At 42.9% G+C, this 21,055-nt stretch overlaps 1 protein-coding gene across 3 annotated transcripts; it reads right to left on the bottom strand.

Moving 5' to 3' along the window:
* Positions 1 to 1,404: 1,404 nt before the first annotated feature.
* LOC131102126 (polypeptide N-acetylgalactosaminyltransferase 12-like) lies at positions 1,405 to 20,513 on the bottom strand. 3 transcript variants are annotated; one of them, XM_058047622.1, is made up of 12 exons: positions 19,747 to 20,513; positions 18,347 to 18,516; positions 16,086 to 16,275; positions 15,833 to 16,018; positions 15,643 to 15,760; positions 14,340 to 14,516; positions 12,558 to 12,689; positions 12,374 to 12,487; positions 11,201 to 11,353; positions 11,016 to 11,131; positions 10,767 to 10,924; positions 1,405 to 1,860 (listed from the first exon to the last, which is right to left on the bottom strand). In XM_058047622.1, exons 1-12 carry the CDS (start codon positions 20,088 to 20,090, stop codon positions 1,856 to 1,858), a joined length of 1,863 nt encoding a protein of 620 aa, XP_057903605.1. In that variant the 5' UTR covers positions 20,091 to 20,513; the 3' UTR covers positions 1,405 to 1,855. The 3 variants fall into 3 exon arrangements, with proteins under 3 accessions (XP_057903605.1, XP_057903604.1, XP_057903606.1); XM_058047621.1 differs by lacking the exon at positions 1,405 to 1,860 and having other exon boundaries at positions 8,672 to 10,924; XM_058047623.1 differs by lacking the exon at positions 1,405 to 1,860 and having other exon boundaries at positions 10,779 to 10,924; positions 11,010 to 11,131.
* Between the last annotated feature and the right edge of the window lie 542 nt (positions 20,514 to 21,055).

The following is a 21,055-nucleotide window of genomic DNA, read 5'->3' as shown; positions in this document are numbered from 1 at the left end:
ACATAAAAAGGGAAAGAATGTCCGACAGCACCAGGAACATCTTTCCTACTTTTACAAGGCCAAGGAAGGAAAGGCCAATGAGAAGAGGCAAGGCAAGCAAAGGGAGAAGGAAAGGAAGGAAGGAAAGGAAGGAAGGAAAGAAGGAAAGGCCAATGAGAAGAGGCGAGGCAGGCAAAGGGAGAAGGAAAGGAAGGAAGGAAGGAAGAAAAGGAAGGAAAGGAAGGAAGGAAGGAAGGAAGGAAGGAAAGGAAGGAAAAAAGGAAAGAAGGAAGGAAGGAGGAAATGGGGGAAGGAAATAAGGAAGGGGCAAGGAAGGAAGGAAAGAAGGAAGGAAGAGGGGAAGGAAGGGAGGAAGGAAGGGAGGAAGGAAGGAAAGACTGAGGGTAGGAGGGAAGAACGAAAGGAAGGAAGGAAGGAAGGAAGGACGGAAGGAGGAAATGGGGGAAGGAAATAAGGAAGGGGAAAGGAAGGAAGGAAAGACTGAAGGTAGGAGGGAAGAATGAAAGGAAGGAAGGAAGGAAGGAAGGTAGGAGGGAAGAAAGGAAGGAAGGATGGAAGGGAGAAAGGAAGGAAGGAAGAAAGGAAAGGAGAGAAGGAAGGAAGGTAGGAAGAAAGGAAGGAAGGATGGAAGGGTGAAAGGAAGAAAGGAAGAAAACAAAGAAGAAAGGAAAGAAGAAAAGGAAGGAACGAAGGAAGGAAGGTAGGGGGGAAGGAAGGAAGGAAAGAAAGAAGGAAGGTAGGGGGGAAGAAGGAAGGGATGGAAGGAAGGAAGGAAGGAAGGAGGAAGGGATGGAAGGAAGGAAGGAAGGAAGGAAAGAAAGAAAGAAAGAAAGAAAGAAAGAAAGAAAGAAAGAAAGAAAGAAAGAAAGAAAGAAAGAAAGAAAGAAAGAAAGAAAGAAAGAAAGAAAGAAAGAAAGAAAGAAAGAAAGAAAGAAAGAAAGAAAGAAAGGTAGGGGGTAAGAAGGGGGGATGGAAGGAAGGAAGGAAGGAAGGAAGGAAGGAAGGAAGGAAAAGGAAGAAAAAGTGGAAAAGCGGAAAGGAAAGGAAGAAAGGAATGAAGAGCAAGAAGAATGAAGAGGGTAGAAAAGGAAGGAAGGAAGGAAGGAAAGGAAGGAACCTGTAGTGGAGCATGCTTCCTTTTCTTAATGTATGTGTGTGTGTGTTGGGCTCCTGGTGCCCATGCCCCCCCCCTTGCCCCCCATCTACCATCAGATGAGTTGTTGTGGCTGTATCGATCCCCCCACTACACACACACACACACACACACACACACATACGCGTACACGTCCACACGTCCACGTAGAGGGGGTGTGTTGTGTGTTGATGAGGAGTCTCGGGGGCCAGTCCACCTGCCCCACCTGCCCCACCTGTCACTCACCACTCACCCCGCCTCCACTTCATAGATTTAGTGTCTTTGTTTAGGTGATAGTTTAAGACTTTAAGGAAAAGAAAATAAAAGAAGGTGCCAGCCTGTGCGTGGGGCCCCCAGGGAGGGGGTGATGAAGACGTGACGGCCAATTAGGAGGCAGCATCTCCTGCTGTCCATCATTGCCAAGAAGTCAGCCATTGGTTGATATTTCTACAGGAAGCGGCCATAAATAATAGATTTCCTTCCCGCCCCCCAGTCACGGACCAGCGTGCCCACCGGCCAATGGAGGGTCCCCCCCACGCGGGCGGGACTGGATTAGACCACTGATACCCACCTGGGTGGGGGGGTGGGTGAGTGGGGGGGCTGTGCAGCGTCAATTAGCACATCCTGGCCTCCCGCTTCTCCATGTTTTCCGGAGCTCCGCCACACTGAGCCTCGTGGATGGCAAAGGTCACCCGCACACGCCCACTGCTGCGGCACAGCACATTAACCTGCAAAGACACCACATGGTGGCGCTGTTATTCACGTCTCACACCGCACAACATTTGCATTGGACAGGAAGGGAAACTTTACAGGCAAATAAAGGAAAATTAGAAAATCAGAAAAATAGGGGAGAATGACAAATCGGAAATTTTCAGGAAAACAAATGAAAATACAAAAAATTTGAAAACATTTCAAGAAATATAAGGGAGAATTAGGGAAAAAAAAGTGACAAATTTCAATAAAAATAAATAGACATTTTGCAGAAAATATAAGAAGAATACTAGGGAGAATAATGACAAAATTTCAGAAATTTCAGAGAAAAACTGAAAAAAAACAATATTTTCCAAAAAGAAATTAAGGAAATTTAGAAAAAAATATATGGAATTTCATTCATTCATTCTGGGATAGGCTCTAGCACACCCGCAAGCCTAGAAAAACAAAATAAAAAAAGGAAGAAAAAAAAGAGGATATTTTTTCAAATATCAGAAAAGATAAGAAAAAATTCCAGAAATATAAAAAAATGAGACAAACTAGGAGAAATTTCCCCAAAAATATGAAATTCTGCTCTGCACCACCAGCAGCCCCCAACGCAGTTTTTAAATAAATGTATTATTCATGTATTATTTTTTGGGATACTTGTAATTCAGCATTTCAAATTTCCATAATAATAATTGTGAGAAATCAAATGAACAGCATCCATGTACTGCTGCTTAGAAGTCCCACAATATTTATTCTTTATTTTTTTATACTTCATGGTGATCATGGTGTTGAGATTTCACGCTTTATTAGGCGGTCTTTGAACACACCACAGTCAAAAGTGATACTACAGTAAACCTCGGATATATCGGATTCAATTGTTCCCACTGGTTTTGTCCGATATAAGCGAAATCCGTTATATGCGTATACCGGAAAATGTCCGTTTTACGCATATATGGGATTTATATCCGGTATATGCGTAAATGGGATTTTATCCGTTATAAAAAGGCACTTCCTTGACTATGTTTCCAATGTACCTGGACGCGCAGGCAACGCTGCAAACGCTGCAAATGACGTCGTATAGCGATAGCCTGTCACGATTCAGCGAATCGGAGCGCCACGATGCGGCCATCCGATATATGCCAGGGAAATTTCATGGAAATGCATTGGAACGGGACTGGAGATTTTGTCCGAAATAGGCGAAATCCGTTATAAAAAATCCGATATATGCAATGAATTTTTATTGGAAATGCATTACAGAAAAATCGCTTCTTTTTTATCTGTCCGTTGTGAGCCAATTTCCGATATATCCGAGGTTTACTGTACGTATATATAACAATATCAAGTCTCAAAGCTTGCAGTGGGGGGGGATAGGGACATACATATATATTGATATTTTTTTTTATCATTTTTTAAAATCATTTTTGCCATTTGCTGGAACATAATCTCTGCAGGATTTAGCAAAAATAAGTTATGGTAATAAAAGGCTGCATGTAAGGGTAAAAAAAAAATGTAAATACAGAAAGCCCATGATGATTATTTCCTGGCATGGCTTGATGGAAAGATTTCACCCTGTCGGCAGAAAGTGTAGGAGGTGGATAATCATATCATAATATCATAAACATATTCTATCAAGTCGGGGGGAAAGGATCAAGCTCAATGACTTCCATGATTAAAAGTGTGTTAGCGCCCTACATCAATCTCGCCTCCACTTCTAAGCGAGGCTATTTGCTGTTTTGTCAGTCTGACCGAGCGTATCATCATCACATCAGTAAAGATTTATGCACAAGAAGGAAATATTTGTTGTTTTTTTTTGTACCACACACACACACACACAAAAACAGCCATAGTGGTGCCTGTCTTAAAACAACATTAGCAGCATGACGCACGGCCGTCCTTTCCTTTCTGCATCACCAGATGGGATTAATAGAGCACACTCATTCACTTGCTGGATGGAAAAGCATTCAAATGTTCTCAGCACTATTTTCACTGTTAGCCTCTCTGGAGGAGGAGGAGGAGGAGGAGGAGGAGGAGGAAGGCCTCTGCGGAGTGATGAGGCGTTTAATTCACGCGCTCAAGACGAGCGTTTGACCTGCATGGCTACACGTAGACGACTCGGGCCTCTCAAGAGGGGACGCCATTCAATTTGATCACACGGCGTGAAAAAGCGGAGTCAAAGTCCTCAGCGCGGCGAGTCCAGGTGCAAAGTGGAGATCCACGCGGTCCAACCCGTTTATGCTAATGAGCCGTGTCGGTAATCCAAGAAGCGATGCCGTATCTCACATAGCATAGCAACGTAACGTAGCGGTGTCGTTTTCCCAGCTTAGCCTATTCGCCTAAAATCCCAACACGAACACATTTCTTTCCCTGGTCGGTGGATTCTAACGACAGAAAGCAAGCTAGTATGAGCTAGCTAACAATGCACGTCATCGGGACCTACCTACCGACAACAAATCCCTCTAAAAAAAGTATGTTGCCGTAATTTTGATGATTTAAAACATGACCAGAACTAGCAACAACACTTCCAATGTCCGCTCTCTTTTGGGATGGCTGTATCTTCCAGCACACGACGTTTGCTCCAGTCCTCAGGTCAAAAATGCTGACAGCAAAGTAGCATCTTTTGGATCTTCGGAGCTAAATTGAGAGCTAAGTATCTGCTAAGTCTGTTTCAGAATGAATAATTATAACTTTGTATAATTTCCACAAGGGTTGAATGATATGGACGTTAGCATATATCGGGATATTTTTAGAGTGTATCACCACATAATGATATTAAAATATATAACATTGCGTTAGGAAACCTCCCAGTTTGAAGTAGAATCCTTGCATCCAAAAGGAATATATACAACCTAGAGCCGGGGTCTCAAACATGCGGCCCGCGGGCCAAATGTGACCCTCAGGACGCTAGTTAGTGCGGCCGGCAATTTTGATATGGATGCTGTATGGTATCATGTACCCGGAAAAAAATATTACGTTTGATTAATGTTCATGTTCAAGGTTAAATAACTGTTAATAGTTATCCTCCCTATCCGTGTGGAAGTGGTAAGTTTTTGGCTATTTAAGTTGAAAGGAAATAACTTGAAGGCTACCGTTTAGGTGGCTAGCTCTCTAGTTTGCGAGTTAGCATGTGTCTCAAGACCCTGCAGTTGCGCAATATGTTGTAAATAAAAAAAAAAGAGTATAAATGTGACTATAGTCGTGTTTTGTCATGTCTACAGGGCTCTAATAATGCTTTGTTCATTTTAATCTGGAACAAATAATTATTATTAAATTATTATTTGCCGTTTTATTATTATTATTATATTTATTTATTACTGATTGATTTTCTTGATTAGTTTTTTCTTGATTTATTTTTCAGAAAATCGGAACCAAAGCACTGAAAAAGTTTGTATATTTTTCTGTTTTTAATAAATGCGTTTTTTTTTTGTTTTTTTTTGGAAAACCTGATGCAGCCCAGCCTTGCCCAGACCCTAGCTCCAGTGGCCCCCAGGTAAATTGAGTTTGAGACCCCTAACCTAGTATATCCTGTGGGGGGGGGGGGGGGGGCATTTAGCACGCAATGAAGCTATCAGACGAAGTGAAATGAATGGAATGGTGATAGCTTGGCGGTTGGGGCCTCATCGCTTGAGGAAGCTTTTTATCGGCAAGGAACACATTAAAGAAAATGAGGGGGGGGGGGGGTGGGATTGTGAGTCATTGACAATATGGTGGAAGCATAAACAAATCAATACGTAATATCAACTTGAGTTCGCCAAGGCGGTCCCGCGGGAAGAGATAACGTGCAGCAGGCGACGGCTAAACGTCGCTAGAAAAACGGCGTCTTATCCAAACGCCATGAGAGGCGTGGAAAACGCACGCGGCCTCGCATGTTTACTGCACCGTCTCAAGCCCCCCCTTGAAAGTGAAAGTGTGTCATCTAATGTATGCAGCCAACAGCTCCTGAGCTGTTCTGGGTATTGGGGATTACATAAACTAAAGCGACATGCGGTGGAGAAATGGCCCATCGCTGTGTGTGTATATGTGTGTGTATGTGTGTGTGTGTGTATGTGTGTGTGTGTGCGTCGCCCTGACAACTGAAGCCTGAGCATTTCCAAAGATTGAACCCATGGGGAGTCTTGTTTTGCATTATCATTAAAGACACATGTGTGCTATGGGAGACGAGCGCGGCGTGTTATGCCACCCCGCATCAAACGCCAGGCCTTTCGGCTTGGCGTACGGATAGCACAGCAGCACACGCCGCCGCCGCCGTCATCGTCGATGTGGAAACGCGTTGACAGAAGTTTGACTTTTTTTTTTATTTTTTATTTTTCTATGCTGGCTACTTTGCGTTTCACATGGATGCGCCCAAAAGATTGTGAGGGGGAGGAGCCAACCACACTACTACACGCTACTAGCATGCGTTGGAAACTGTACATACATGTCAACATTCATTCATTTTCTACCGCAGGGGTGCTGGAGCCTATCCCAGCTGTCTTCAAGCGCGAGGCGGGGTCCACCCTGGACTGGTGGCCAGCCAATCACAGGGCACATATAGACAAACAACCATTCACACTCACATTCATACCTATGAACATTCATTAATTCATTCATTTTCTACCGCTTTTCCTCACGAGGGTCGCGGGGGTTGCTGGAGCCTATCCCAGCTGTCTTGGCACGAGTGGCGGGGTTCACCCTGGACTGGTCGCCCACCAATCACAGGGCACATATAGACAAACAACCATTCACACTCACATTCATACCTATGGACATTCATTCATTTTCTACCGCTTTTCCTCACGAGGGTCGCGGGGGGTGCTGGAGCCTATCCCAGCTGTCTTCGGACGAGAGGCGGGGTCCACCCTGTACTGGTGGCCAGCCAATCACAGGGCACATATAGACAAACAACCATTCACACTCACATTCATACCTATGGACATTCATTCATTCAGTCATTCATTTTCTACCGCTTTTCCTCACGAGGGTCGTGGGGGTGCTGGAGCCTATCCCAGCTGTCTTCAGGCGAGAGGCGGGGTCCACCCTGGACTGGTGGCCAGCCAATCACAGGGCACATATATAGACAAACAACCATTCACACTCACATTCATACCTATGGACATTCATTCATTTTCTACCGCTTTTCCTCACGAGGGTCGCGGGGGGTGCTGGAGCCTATCCCAGCTGTCTTCAAGCGAGAGGCGGGGTCCACCCCGGACTGGTGGCCAGCCAATCCCAGGGCACATATAGACAAACAACCATTCACACTCACATTCATACCTATGGACAATTTGGAGTGGCTAATTAACCTAGCATGTTTTTGGAATGTGGGAGGAAACCGGAGTACCCGGAGAAAACCCACGCATACATGTCAACATTTGCGGCGAAAAATAGGAAATATGGGAATTTTAGGGACAGAAAAGAAATGCAAAAAAAACAACTCACCACTCATGGGAAGACTGGGGAAACATAATGGGAAACTCCATAGACACTTTCTGGAAACATCACTGAAATATTAGGGGGGAAAAGCATGGACATATGGAAAGATCACCGGAAGATTAGGGATCAGTAGCGGAACAAGCATAAGAACATTGCAGGAACAAGAACCAAGCATGGAAAATGGATAGATAAATAATAGGGAAGCACTTACGGAACATTGTAGAAATGTTGGAAATCACATGGAAGCATCATGAGAAGATTAGGGAAATGTTGTAGAAGCCCTTAGGGAAAACATGATGGGATATTAGGAAAACTGGATGAGAAGATTTGGGCTATTTTGTGGAAAAAAAGAGGAAAGCAGCATGGAAAATTCTGCAAAAAAATGGAGGAAACTAAATGGAACATTCTGGGAACTACCACCAAACGAACACCCAGCGGAATGTTTACAATTATTTGGGAAAAAGAATGGAAATAGTAGGAAGCAATCCTAAAAGGACTGAAAGTTGTCGAAGTACAGGAAAATAACGTAAAGACGTAACAAGAAGAACATCACAGAAACAACCTGGAAGTCCAACGGGGAAATCTTTTTAGGAACTTTAGGAGAAAACGAAGGGAAGGCAGCGTGGACCATCCTGCAAAACCTGGAATATCAGTGGAATATTGGGGGAAAGGTCACAGAAGCAACATAGGTTAAGGTACTTTACTTCATTCATTCATTTTCTACTGCTTATCCTCACGAGGGTCGCAGGGGTGCTGGAGCCTATCCCAGCTGTCTTGGATTGAGAAGCGGTGTACTGGTGGCCAGCCAATCACAGGTCACATATAGACAAACAACCATTCACACTCACATTCATACCTATGGACAATTACGAGTGGCTAATTAACCTAGCATGTTTTTGGAATGTGGGAGGAAACCGGAGTACCGGGACTAAAAACGACGATGCCTTCATGGCGCCGTCCTTGGAAGAGCGGGGACGGTGAACATTTTTAGAAAAAAAAAATAGACGGCCAACCATCTGCTATTGGAACACTCCAGAGACGGCGTCGGCCTTCTTTCACAGAGCTTCCCCGGCACCCGCGGCATAGCCTGTGGGCTCCGGTCCCACCAGGGACCAGAGCCCAGAATGTGTTCTGGTGGAGAGGCGACACGCACACTTCTGGGCCGCTGTTTACCAATCAGGAACCTCAACATTACGGCGGAGCCTGAGTTTTGGCCGAGGTTCCGTTCCGGCCCCACCTAAGCCATGAGTGATTGAGACACACGACATGCCCCCCCCCCCACCCCTTCAATGACCACAATCCAGGTTTAATCCCTGAATATGCATCACTTATTAAACACGTCAAGTATAAAATGTATACAGCAGCTTCTCACCATTCATGGATGATAATGGAAGATCATCAAGATTATAGTTTGGACACCAAAAAAAAAAAAAAAATTATACAATATTTTATGTAATAAAAACAGCGTTGCTCAATCATTTTTGCACTAATGCCTGCAAGTAAAACCATGATAATTATCTTTTGTGAATATTTTTATGTATCTGTTTTTGTTAGGAATGGAATATTTTCCCTCCCCGTTCAAAGAGATCCATTGGAGTTTGTTAAACCTTGGTTGACCACTAATGCCCCCCCCAGCGTTAGCATTGCAATTGCTAATATTGAGTTTGAACTGCAAACTGTCCTCGAGAGGTCCAGGACTCGTTTCACAGCAATATAATATAAATATAATATCATAAATATTATACAATAAAAGGAGCTGGACGGTTCCAACAGTTTTCTTACTTTTCGGTGTCCGTCAGACTTTTCAGAACAAACAAACAGACAAAAACCGAGGTTCCACTGTGTAAGTTTCACTTTTTCACTTCAGAACAATACTATGTGGCATTCAGTGTGCGGAGTCTCACTGCTTGAGAAAAAAAAGTAGTAGTCAGCAGTCATTGGTCAGTAGTCATTGGTCAATAGTCATTGGTCAATAGTCATTGGTCAGTAGTCAGCAGTCATTGGTCAGTAGTCAGCAGTCATTGGTCAGTAGTCATTGGTCAGTAGTCAGTAGTCATTGGTCAGTAGTCAGCAGTCATTGGTCAGTAGTCAGCAGTCATTGGTCAGTAGTCATTGGTCAGTAGTCAGCAGTCATTGGTCAGTAGTCATTGGTCAGTAGTCATTGGTCAGTAGTCATTGGTCAGTAGTCAGCAGTCATTGGTCAATAGTCATTGGTCAGTAGTCATTGGTCAGTAGTCAGCGGTCATTGGTCAGCAGTCATTGGTCAGCAGTCATTGGTCAGTAGTCATTGGTCATTGGTCAGTAGTCATTGGTCAGTACTCAGTAGTCATTGGTCAGTAGTCATTGGTCAATAGTCATTGGTCAATAGTCATTGGTCAGTAGTCATTGGTCAGTAGTCATTGGTCAGTAGTCATTGGTCAGTAGTCAGCGGTCATTGGTCAGCAGTCATTGGTCAGCAGTCATTGGTCAGCAGTCATTGGTCAGTAGTCATTGGTCAGCAGTCATTGGTCAGTAGTCAGCAGTCATTGGTCAGTAGTCAGCAGTCATTGGTCAGTAGTCAGCAGTCATTGGTCAGTAGTCATTGGTCAGTAGTCAGCAGTCATTGGTCAGTAGTCATTGGTCAGTAGTCATTGGTCAGTAGTCATTGGTCAGTAGTCAGCAGTCATTGGTCAATAGTCATTGGTCAGTAGTCATTGGTCAGTAGTCAGCGGTCATTGGTCAGCAGTCATTGGTCAGCAGTCATTGGTCAGCAGTCATTGGTCAGTAGTCATTGGTCATTGGTCAGTAGTCATTGGTCAGTAGTCATTGGTCAGTACTCAGTAGTCATTGGTCAGTAGTCATTGGTCAATAGTCATTGGTCAATAGTCATTGGTCAGTAGTCATTGGTCAGTAGTCATTGGTCAGTAGTCATTGGTCAGTAGTCAGCGGTCATTGGTCAGCGGTCATTGGTCAGCAGTCATTGGTCAGCAGTCATTGGTCAGTAGTCATTGGTCAGTAGTCATTGGTCAGTAGTCATTGGTCAGTAGTCAGCAGTCATTGGTCAGTAGTCAGCAGTCATTGGTCAGTAGTCAGTGTAGTATACAGACATTCAGATTTGTGGGCAGGTCTGTGTATAGTGTACATTTGACCTGTATATTCATATATTTACAAATTATTACCAAACTTATGGTGAATTAAGTGTGTTTTCTACTGACAAAACTGCCCCTTTTCATAGGAAAAAACTGTAAAAATAAATTTTAATAAATACAAAATCATTTGGCTAAAAATCTGGGACGCAAATGCTGAAATGCAAGTCTGTCTTCTCATGGATGTGAGTCAAGCGTTAGTTAAAAAAAAAAAAAAAGGACGACAAAAGGAAGAATAAAAAAAGTAAGCAAAAACACGGCTTGTGTTGGTAGAAGTTCAAAAAAGGTTTTGCAGATTTGTGTGGGAGGGGCGTAAGGCGAGTGCAAGACCAGTTTTCCCTTATTTTCCCAGCCTCTGCTGCTGACGCGGGATGATGAAAATTCCCCCCAGAGATTCCCACCTTCAAGCTTCCTTTCAGGAGGCGCATGGGCTCCCTCTGCAGGCGTGAGCGCAAACAGCCCACTGAGTGTTGGGTCCACATGGAGGCGTACATTCCGGTGCAGGATGCAGCGAGCGAGCAGAGGAGGCGTGTCTTCTTCATCGAAAAACCTCATAAGGCTGCAAAGCATCCCATAATAAGAAGAACTAAATCCCCATCCAGCTGAGTTGAAAAGGTGCCGGGGGGGGCAAAGACAACATGTACCGTTACGTTTGCTCCTGAAAGAACCACTTTTGGTGCGGGCTGTCCGAGCAGGCCTGCAGGGACGGGAACTTGTCCCCCGCTTCCACGCACTTCCGGCTGACGCTGTGGAACAGGCTGCCGTCCTGGAAGAAAAGCAGCCGCTCAGCACCAAAGTCCCAGGAAAACCGAGAGGCGTCAGCGTGTTTGGTTACGTGTCGAAGGAGGAACTTCTGGTGGGCGAGTGCAGGCCCGTGTTTCCCGCACGCTTGGACCGTCAGGTAGGTGCTGACGACGTCGCCTTCCACGCAGCCGGGGGGGACTCTGGTGTTGTATCGGATCTCCCCCTCCGTGGTGTATTCAAAGAACTGTTGTGGAGGACATCAACACAACATTTAGGTAGTATTAGGTAGTATTTCATCCCTGCATGGTTCGGTAGAAAGATATGAAGAGTTATGATTGTTATGTTAGGTTTATCGCATCAAAATTTTTATTTATTCAGTATTGTCTTATTTTACTGAAAAACCTTCAAATATGTCAAAGTTGAGCTTAGTGCCTACTGGGTGACGGCAATTGACTATTTCCTCATTTAAAGAAAATATTGTTATTATTTTATGTTTTAATTATGTTTTTTTAATTATATTTATCACATAATATATTTTGCAATTAAAAATATATTTTATAGTTTTTAGGTTTTATGTCTTACTTCTTCTAGTTTGTTTAAAAAACTGTTTTTAATTTATTTTTAATTTATTATTTTGTTTTTCATTTATTTTTTTATATCTATTTTATACTTTTTGTCTATATAATTTATATATTTATTTTACAATCAAAAATATTTGCATAATTATGATTGTTTTATTTCTTACAGCTCCTTTTGAAAAAAAACATATATACCAATTTATTGTTAGTTTTGATTTTCTTTTTTTTAAATATGGATTTATTATATACTTAGATCCTATTTTGTTCATTCTTTATTAATTTATATACAGTTCTTATATTTTATATTATATTTATATAATTTGTATAATTTAAAATAATTTATAATATATATAATATTTATATACTTTGTGAAATTATTTTTTATATTTTATATATATAATTTATTTGGATTATTTTTACGTATTATTTCTTCAATTTCATATTACATCTATGTATTATATCATATTATATAGTATATATATTTGATAAAAATATGTATTTATTTGATACTTTTATGTGTTCATGATTTGTCTATTTGATATAATTGGACAGGGAATTAGGAGTACTCTCTTAAAGCGACAGGACCAATCAGTGTTGCTACGGTGACAAGGTGGTAAACTCAGCCAACCAGCAGCAGACGGAATGCTTACTGGTATTCCCCCAGAGGGAGTTTGCCATTGAAGTACCTGGTTCTGACCCAAGCCGTGACACCCGTACATGATGACTCTCTCTCCAAAGCAGTTGTTTTCATCTGAAGGATTGTAGTCCAAACAGTAGCCGGCCTTGCCCCGGTTCTTCAGCTGTAAAAGGATGCAAAGGTCGGCTGTTGCTAGCTGGGCGGTGCAACAAGAAGGTCTGATCGGCGCTCACCATTCCAAAGAAGCCCGGCCGGTCCTCTGGGACGTGGAGCTCTGGGTAAACGTTGTCCAGGTACCACTTGAAGTTTTTACAGCCCAGCCTCTCTCGCAGCATCAGTCGCTCGCTCACATTGCCGAACGGCTCCTGGGAGCACAAGAGCACGGATGAGAAGTTTGGGATGGTTGCTTTATCACAGCAACCCTGTAACCCCCCAAGGAAGACACAGCGGCCAAACAATGGAGGCCAAAGGACACGCTGCTGAGACAACAGCACCACCTAGTGTTGGAAGGGAACTCTGCAGGACAACACCAAGATGGAAACTGGATCCCAGCTTTGACATATCGGTGAAGAAGACTTATTAATATCAAATAATAACTCAAAAGGTTTTTCTTACATAATATTTACAAACTTTACTGTTATAATATTGTGATTTTATTTGCATAACAGTTTGACTTCTTCCGCAACTTAATTTTCCAAAAACAACAACTTCATTTTGTTTAGTTTTATTACTTTATATTATTTCCAAAAATAAAATACTTTGTCATATGTCAACTAAAATGACATTTTTCTTTTTAATATTGCAAGAGTATTCTCATTTAAAATATTGTTTGACATTATTCTCATATTTTTTTCCCATTTCTGTTTTCTTTTTCCCTATTCCGATGATTTCAACAATATTTATTCTTGTGAATTTACATTTATATACAACTTTGTTTTCTATCTGTAAATATTTCATAGATATTATTAAGTATATTTTCAATATACTTCATGCCCCTATTTTTTTTCCCTCATATTATCACCTCACTGTCATTTTTTTCTGTAAATATTTTGACTTTATGCTCCAAAAATGAAAGCTTTTTACTCATTTGTGTAGTTTTTTTTTAATTTTGTCAACAATTTCAACTTTCTTGCAGTAAATTTTCTTCTTGTCATGACTTTATTCTCGTATCATAAAATAATAACTTTTTCTGAAACCTCATTTTCCAAAAATTATGACTTTTTTCATAAAAATATGAAGTTTTTTATTCATATTTCACTGTATTTCTTGTAAAAAGTGTTTATCTTAACATATTTATACGTATTTTTTTTTTTGTGTGAGGTGATGATGATGCAACTCCTCGTGTCTGATGCAGTTTTACGCCACATGGTGGCAGAAGTGAGTTTTATAAGAACCTGCATTGCTTCCATGGAAGTACATGCTGCACAGCAACCAGGAAGAAGAAAAGGCATCTCACTGTATTGTGCAATGGAGGTTACACATGAAGGTACATTTTTTTGCACACGCTTCCAGTGGAGTGGCGTGCATGTAGTGCATGTGAGAGAAGACGTCTACGTGTGCGTGAAACCTCGCTAAAGGGGGGGGCAAAAGAGGTCTGAGCCAAGAGGACACGGCTAAATGACGTGTGCTACGTCCATGCCGGTAATCCCAAGAACAATCCATCTTTGGCCCGGAGACTGAGGATGGCCTGGGATTAGGCTCCTGAAGACAATTAAGCGTTTAAGGTTACAGATGAGGTTCACCCCCCAGCAGGTTAAATATCGCCGACACGTGCTACAAGAGACGGGAAGACATGAGAGGTGCGAGATGAGCGCCACCTGATCCGAGGGCTTAATTACACAAGCACCCTGCCCCTCCCCTGACCCCGCCGAGGCAAGGTGGGTGACACCTGTTGGCACACGGAGCCGAGCGCCACCTCGGTTGTCCCCTGCTCATGTATCTCCAGCGTCGCCTCATCAGCGCAGCGCAGCAGGAGAAGCGAAGAAAAGAGCGGCGGGACACGTGTGCGGACTCACCGCTCTGGCGTGGGGGTTGCGGTGATAGTAGATACGTTTCTGGTCGTCCATCCACACCTCGGCGGCGCGCACGCTGTTGGCCAGGGCGTGGCTGCGCGGGTACGGAGCCTTCTTTGGGAACACGTGGCCCACGTGAGAGCACGGGTGGATCTCCAGGCTGCCGCCACACTGCCAGATCTGCAAAGCAGCGGTTAGCAAGCATGTCACCTAGCAGGACGGTAGAGTGCTACCGCTAACCAGTCACACCTGAATGTAAAAACATGCACGCTCCGATGAAGTGCGGCCCAGAGGCCATCATGCTAAAAACATAATTCCATAAGAAAACTGAAAAAAGAATGAAATAATCTGCAGTAATTTACAAGCCTGTAAAGTCCAAATATTACTAAAAAGAAGTTGTACTATAATGAGAAAAGGCAATTTTACGACAGTAAACTCATATTATGGAGAAAATAACATCATTTTAGTAGCATAAAGTTTAAATATTAAAGAAAAGAGACACTATTTTTTGAAGTTGCAATAATACGAGAACCAAAACAAGACGAGGAATAAAGTTATAATTTTTTGAAAATGTTCTAAAAATTCTAAATATTATGGGAATGCAGTCATAATTATGAGAAGAAAATTTGCAAGATGAAAGCTGAAATAGTTGGAAAATAAAAAAAAAAAACAACGGCAGCAATGACAAAACTTAGAAAAGTCAAAATATTAAGAGAAAAAAATGTCATAGTAAAAAAAAAAAAAGTCATAATTTTACTAGAATAAACTTAAACAGCATAAAGTCGAAATATTAAAGAAAAAAATACGTTTTTGAAATTGTAATGTGAGAAATAAAATAAAGGTGGTAGTTTGGGGGATATTAGGGCACTAATAACAAAAAATAAATAATAATAATAATAGTAAAAAAACAGCAGAAATTGAAAACAAAACAGCTGTAATTTTAAGTCAAAATATCAGAAGAAAAAAAAGCAGTATTCTAAGGAAAAGTTGCAATTTTCCGAGCATACTCGTAATATTATAAGAGAAAACAATATAATTTAATAGCATAATATTTGAAATATCAAAGAAAAAATGTTATGGTTTAAATGTTGTAATATGAGAAAAACTAAACAAAATAAAATTTAGGTAATTAGGTTAGGTGAAAAGTGAATTTACAATACAGTAATAAATCCAAATATGATGGAAATAATGTCACAATATTGCGAGAAGAAATTTTACACAGAAATAAAAAACTAGCTAACGAATGCTAGCTAGTATAGCAATGAGAAGCGGCGTGACGTACTTGTACTTAGTTGTCTTTTCTTACCCTGAAGGAGAACTCCAGGTTCTCTCCTCCCCACACCTCCATCCCCGTGTCGTACGTCCCCAAGTGGGTGAAAAACTTCTTATTGATGGCAAACAAACCTCCAGCCATGGTTGGAGACCTGAGAGGGGGGGGAAGAACTCTCTCAGGTGGGCTCCAGAACCACTTTGAATGGTCAGATATAAAGACGTACCTGATGACGTCAGTGGGCGAGCGCCGCCGTTTCTTCTCACGCTCCGGGATCTGGTGCCATGTGAAAACCAGCCGCCAGTCAAACCCCCCGAGCTGAGGATCGGCGGGGTTGCCCAAATACTTAAAGGTGTTCCAGTCGATGGAGTCGATGACGGGGCACACCACGGCCGACGGCTCCTCCTGGATCCTGCCGGCAGGTAAAAAGCACAAAACTTTACCTGGAGCCCAGGCCCGAGGCCAGGGAGCCCTCTCACCTTCGGAGGAGGGGCTCCAGCCAGCCATCGTGACACTCGCAGTGGCAGTCCAGGAAGGTCAGCACGTCGCCGGTGGTGACGGACGCCCCGAGGAGGCGGGCTCGCACCAAGCCCTCCCTTTTGGTGGCCCGGATCAGACGCACCTTCCGCAACCCTGACAGGTACTCCTCCAGAGGCGCCTTCAGGTGATCTGCAGTCAGGAAGAGGAGACCAATATTTACGCTCGTACTTTTGACGGAGGAGCAATCGCACGTTCTAGTCTGCTGTTTGACTTTGATTTCTCTGACTTTGTGGAATATTCATAGCCTTATTTGCTGTTTGGTGCAAGGTTGCCGCTGTCAATCATTTAATAGAGGAGCAATCGCATTTGTAAAAATGACACCTTTCTGGTTTGCTGTTTGACTGCAATTTATCTGACTGGAATATTTAAAGGCGGACGCGAAATGTGATTTGTGATTGGTTGCCACTGTCATTACTCACTTGTGAGGAGCAATCGCATTCATGAAATGACATGCTCTAGTCTGCTGTTTTATGGCAATTGGTGGAATATTTCAAAGCTTGTCTTAAGTTGTTTTATATGGAGGACCAAAACTGCCAAAATAATAAATAAATAAATAAATAAATAAAAGTGAAAAAAAAAAAAAAAAACAAATCAAAAAATTAAATACAAAAAAATTAATATAAATGGAAATAAAAACAAAAATAAAAAAATAATACATAAATACATAAATAAAAGCAAAAATAAATACAAAAATAAAAAGCAAGATTCAAAAATTAAAAATAAATAAAAAAATAAATGTAGAAATAAATACAAAAATAAATGAATTACATATCAATAAATAAATAAAAGCACTCTGCTCTCATATGTATTTATTTCATGCAGCAGACAATGTCAGCTTGAAATGCAGAAGGAAAAACTATTCAAATGAGGGGGCGGTCCTAAGTGTGTCTTGGGTTGAACTGTTCGCCTATTGGTTGATTGACATGTGAGTGCGAAAATCGACTAGATATGCCTGCACATGTGTTTCATATCACTCACATAGCAATGTAAGATTAATGCTGTGACGCTTGCACATTTGGTGTATATCATGATTAGAGAAAACAGAACGTGACAGAACATTCTCTCAGCAGATAGTTTTATCATACCATAGCTGCACGAGTCAGAAGTAGATGTGACCTCAAAGAGTGTGTGTGTGTGTGTGTGTGTGTGTGTGTGTGAGAGTGTCTCCGGAAGATCACATGCCAAGGAGGAGATACCCACACCTTATGGATAACATGTTGTACGAAAGAACCGGTTTCAACTTGTTTAGTTAAACCCCCCTCCCCTTAGTAGTTGAAATCTAGTGTAACTAGGGCATCCCTAACTGAATAAAATGCGAGGAGAAAGGTGACTGTCTCGGAGTTGGTTGGGAGGATTGTAACAGTGCAGTCTCCATCACTCTCCTTGCAAGTAAAAAGAAACTCACCTCTCTGTGTCTTCCTTTGTACAGGCAGTGTTTTTTTTTTTTTTTTTACAAGTGTTGGGGTTTAAACCTGACATTTACCATCTTATTTGGAGTCGTTCTGACAATACATGTTGTGCAAGGTTGCCACTACGAATTATTTGTGGGAGGAGCAATCGCATTAATGACATGACACGGTCTAGCTGTTTTAATAGAATTTATCTGACTTTCGGAAAAACATGTAACATTCCAAAACTTATTTGGAGTCGTTCTGTTTGGTTTGTTCAACATGGCCGCTGTCGTGACTTACTTGTGAGAGGAGCGATCGCATGAACGAATCAACAATTTCTCTGAATTTGTGGATTATTTACGAGCTTATTCAGAGTACGTCTGATCGTTTGCGTTGTGCATGGCGGCCACTGTCGTTGTGTACTTGTGAGAGAAGCGATTGCAGTACTTAAATGGTACTTTCTAACCTGCTATACTGTATTGCTGCAATTTCTCTGACTTTGTGAAATATTGAAAACTTTATTTTTATTGTTTTGTGTATGGCCGCCACTGTCGTTACTTACTTGTGAGGAGCAATCACATGAATTACAACTTGTTCTCGCCTTCTGATTTATTGCTCCGACTGTGGAATATTTGCAGGATTATTATGTTCTGATTGGTTTGTTGTTTTGCAAGGTTGCCATGGTGAATTACTTAAGAGGAACGATCACATGTTGCTGTTTTACGGGTTTTACGGCAATAGAGAACCGTCTGACTAGACGGTCGTGTGAGACCACAGTGAGAGTTTATGCGTTATTGAACACAACACACCTCTGTCGCTGTAGTCATCCACCAGGACCAGCTCCTTGAGAAGGATGTCCGGAGACGTCTCCAGGACGCTGTGGACCGTCCTCAGCAGCGTGGACCGGGCCTCGTTGTAGAACGCGATCACCACCGAGGTGGTGGGCAAGGACGTGTAGTCGTAATCCAGGTCTCTGCAGCTGCAACGAGGGATGATGGCGTGGGGCGTTTACTGTACAAGGTCAGATACGGCACACACAGTACCACAGGGTACCAAAGGGTACCACAGGGTACCATAGGATACCAAATGGTACCAAAGGGCACAATAGGATACCAAAGGGTACCACAGGATACCAAAGGGTACCCACCGGATACCAAAGGGTACCCACAGGATACCAAAGGGTACCCACAGGATACCACAGGGTACCAAATGGTACCAAAGAGCACAATAGGATAGTAAAGGGGTACCATAGGATACCAAAGGGTACCCACCGGATACCAAAGGGTACCCACCGGATACCAAAGGGTACCCACAGGATACCAAAGGGTACCCACAGGATACCAAAGGGTACCACAGGGTACCAAAGGGTACCACAGGGTACCACAGGATACCAAAGGGTACCCACAGGATACCAAAGGGTACCCACAGGATACCAAAGGGTACCCACGGGATACCAAAGGGTACCACAGGGTAACAAGGATACCAAAGGGTAACAAGGATACCAAAGGGTACCACAGGATACCAAAGGGTACCACAGGGTACCAAAGGGTACCACAGGGTACCCACAGGATACCAAAGGGTACCACAGGATACCAAAGGGTACCACAGGATACCAAAGGGTACCCACAGGATACCAAAGGGTACCACAGGATACCAAAGGGTACCACAGGATACCAAAGGGTACCCACAGGATACCAAAGGGTACCCACAGGATACCAAAGGGTACCCACAGGATACCATAGGATACCAAAGGGTACCCACAGGATACCATAGGATACCAAAGGGTACCCACAGGATACCAAAGGGTACCACAGGATACCAAAGGGTACCCACAGGATACCAAAGGGTACCCCAGGATACCAAAGGGTACCCCAGGATACCAAAGGGTACCACAGGATACCAAAGGGTACCCACAGGATACCAAAGGGTACCCACAGGATACCAAAGGGTACCCACAGGATACCAAAGGGTACCCACAGGATACCAAAGGGTACCCACAGGATACCAAAGGGTACCACAGGGTACCACAGGATACCAAAGGGTACCATAGGATACCAAAGGGTACCACAGGATACCAAAGGGTATCCACAGGATACCAAAGGGTACCACAGGATACCAAAGGGTACCACAGGATACCACTGGGTACCATAGGGTACCACAGGATACCAAAGGGCACCACAGCACCAGACCCCCCGGAGATGTTACTCACAGCGGGTTCCACCTCTCCGGCAGCCGGCGGTGCAGGGAGATCTTGTCGCTGACATAAATGTTGATCTGATACTTTGAGATGCTCTCCTGCTCCTTCAGCTTCTCCTCCCCATCCAGGTCCAGCTGGACGCCTGCGCCCAGCTCCCCGGGGGCGCCCACATCCAGGGGGGGCTTCTCGTAGACCGGCCTCTTCAGCGTCCGCGGGTCATCGAGATCCGCCTTCCGTCGCTGGGTGACGCTCGCCTCCGAGGAGAAATCCCAGAAGTAGAAGACACACGCCAGCACGGCGGCTCCGGCGAGCAGAAGCCTAAAAGTGGAGCGGGACCGTCGCCATCTGATCGCCATGACTTCTTCCTGGTTGTGTCCTCAGATGTGTGAACTTCCTGACTTGGCCAACTAACTTCCCGCTCGCCCGACGTCGAACATCTCACTGCGGCCCCGGCGGCGTCACACAACCAATGTAGGACACTCCCCTTCCTGTCCTGTCCTCCATTCGACCAGGACAAGTATAAATGGATTAACCAACGCAGATTAATCACTGACCGGGATTAGCTACCCGAGGCTTGCTATAGCTAGTCATCGACTCCAACCAGCTATGTCCTTCTTGGTCATATCTAACCTCGCAGCGCCTTTTGCTTTACTTTACAGCTAGACGAAGACGACCAGAGACGGAGAGGACACTTTGCCCGCCGTGAAATGTCACTATTAGTTTGTTAAACAAACTTTGGATCCGCTACGTAAAGTTTGGACAACACCGGTTCATGGAAATGGACTCGCAAGCTAGCGTCGAAGGACCCGGGGCCTAACTTCCGCTTTGATTTCAAAATAAGACAACAGGAAATGCTTTTTAAATCGCAATATTATGTGACACTTATTATTTGAGTTGTTTGGTGAATAAAGTCATCATTGAAAAGTTTGCGACAAGCTTAAATATTATGAGAAGAATGAACGCCATTTTAGCAGCATAAGATTTAACAATATCAAATAAGAAAAAAAAGTGGTAATTGAGAAAAATGAAACAAAAGGTTTTAATTGTTGGAAAATTAGGTTGGGGAAGTTATAATATGGGATAATATTAAAGAAACATATTTTTATAATATTAAGTCACAATATGAAAAAAAACAAAAGTGTATTTTTTGGAAAAGTAGGATAATAAGAGAATAAAGTAATTGAAATAGTTGGAGAAAAAAGTGCAAAAATGAAAATAAATTGAGGGGAAATGCTGTACTCTAATGAGAAAAAGTTGCAGTATAAAGTCGTCATATGTGGAAAAATGTCATTTTAAATATAATGTATAAATATTAAAGTAA

This window comes from Doryrhamphus excisus, chromosome 14, assembly GCF_030265055.1.
Source record: "Doryrhamphus excisus isolate RoL2022-K1 chromosome 14, RoL_Dexc_1.0, whole genome shotgun sequence".
Lineage (NCBI taxonomy): Eukaryota > Metazoa > Chordata > Actinopteri > Syngnathiformes > Syngnathidae > Doryrhamphus > Doryrhamphus excisus.
This window is presented reverse-complemented; position numbering and strand designations above follow the sequence as displayed.

What these genes read in the sequence shown, in the direction of transcription:
- LOC131102126 (XM_058047621.1), bottom strand. Translation starts at nt 20,090, where the DNA reads ATGGCGATCAGATGGCGACGGTCCCGCTCCACTTTTAGGCTTCTGCTC. An exon ending in GGATGACTACAGCGACAGAG is followed by an intron (nt 16,276 to 18,346) that starts GTGTGTTGTGTT and finishes TCCTGACTGCAG; the next exon opens with ATCACCTGAAGGCGCCTCTG. An exon ending in AGAAGTTCCTCCTTCGACAC is followed by an intron (nt 11,132 to 11,200) that starts GTAACCAAACAC and finishes CTTTTCTTCCAG; the next exon opens with GACGGCAGCCTGTTCCACAG.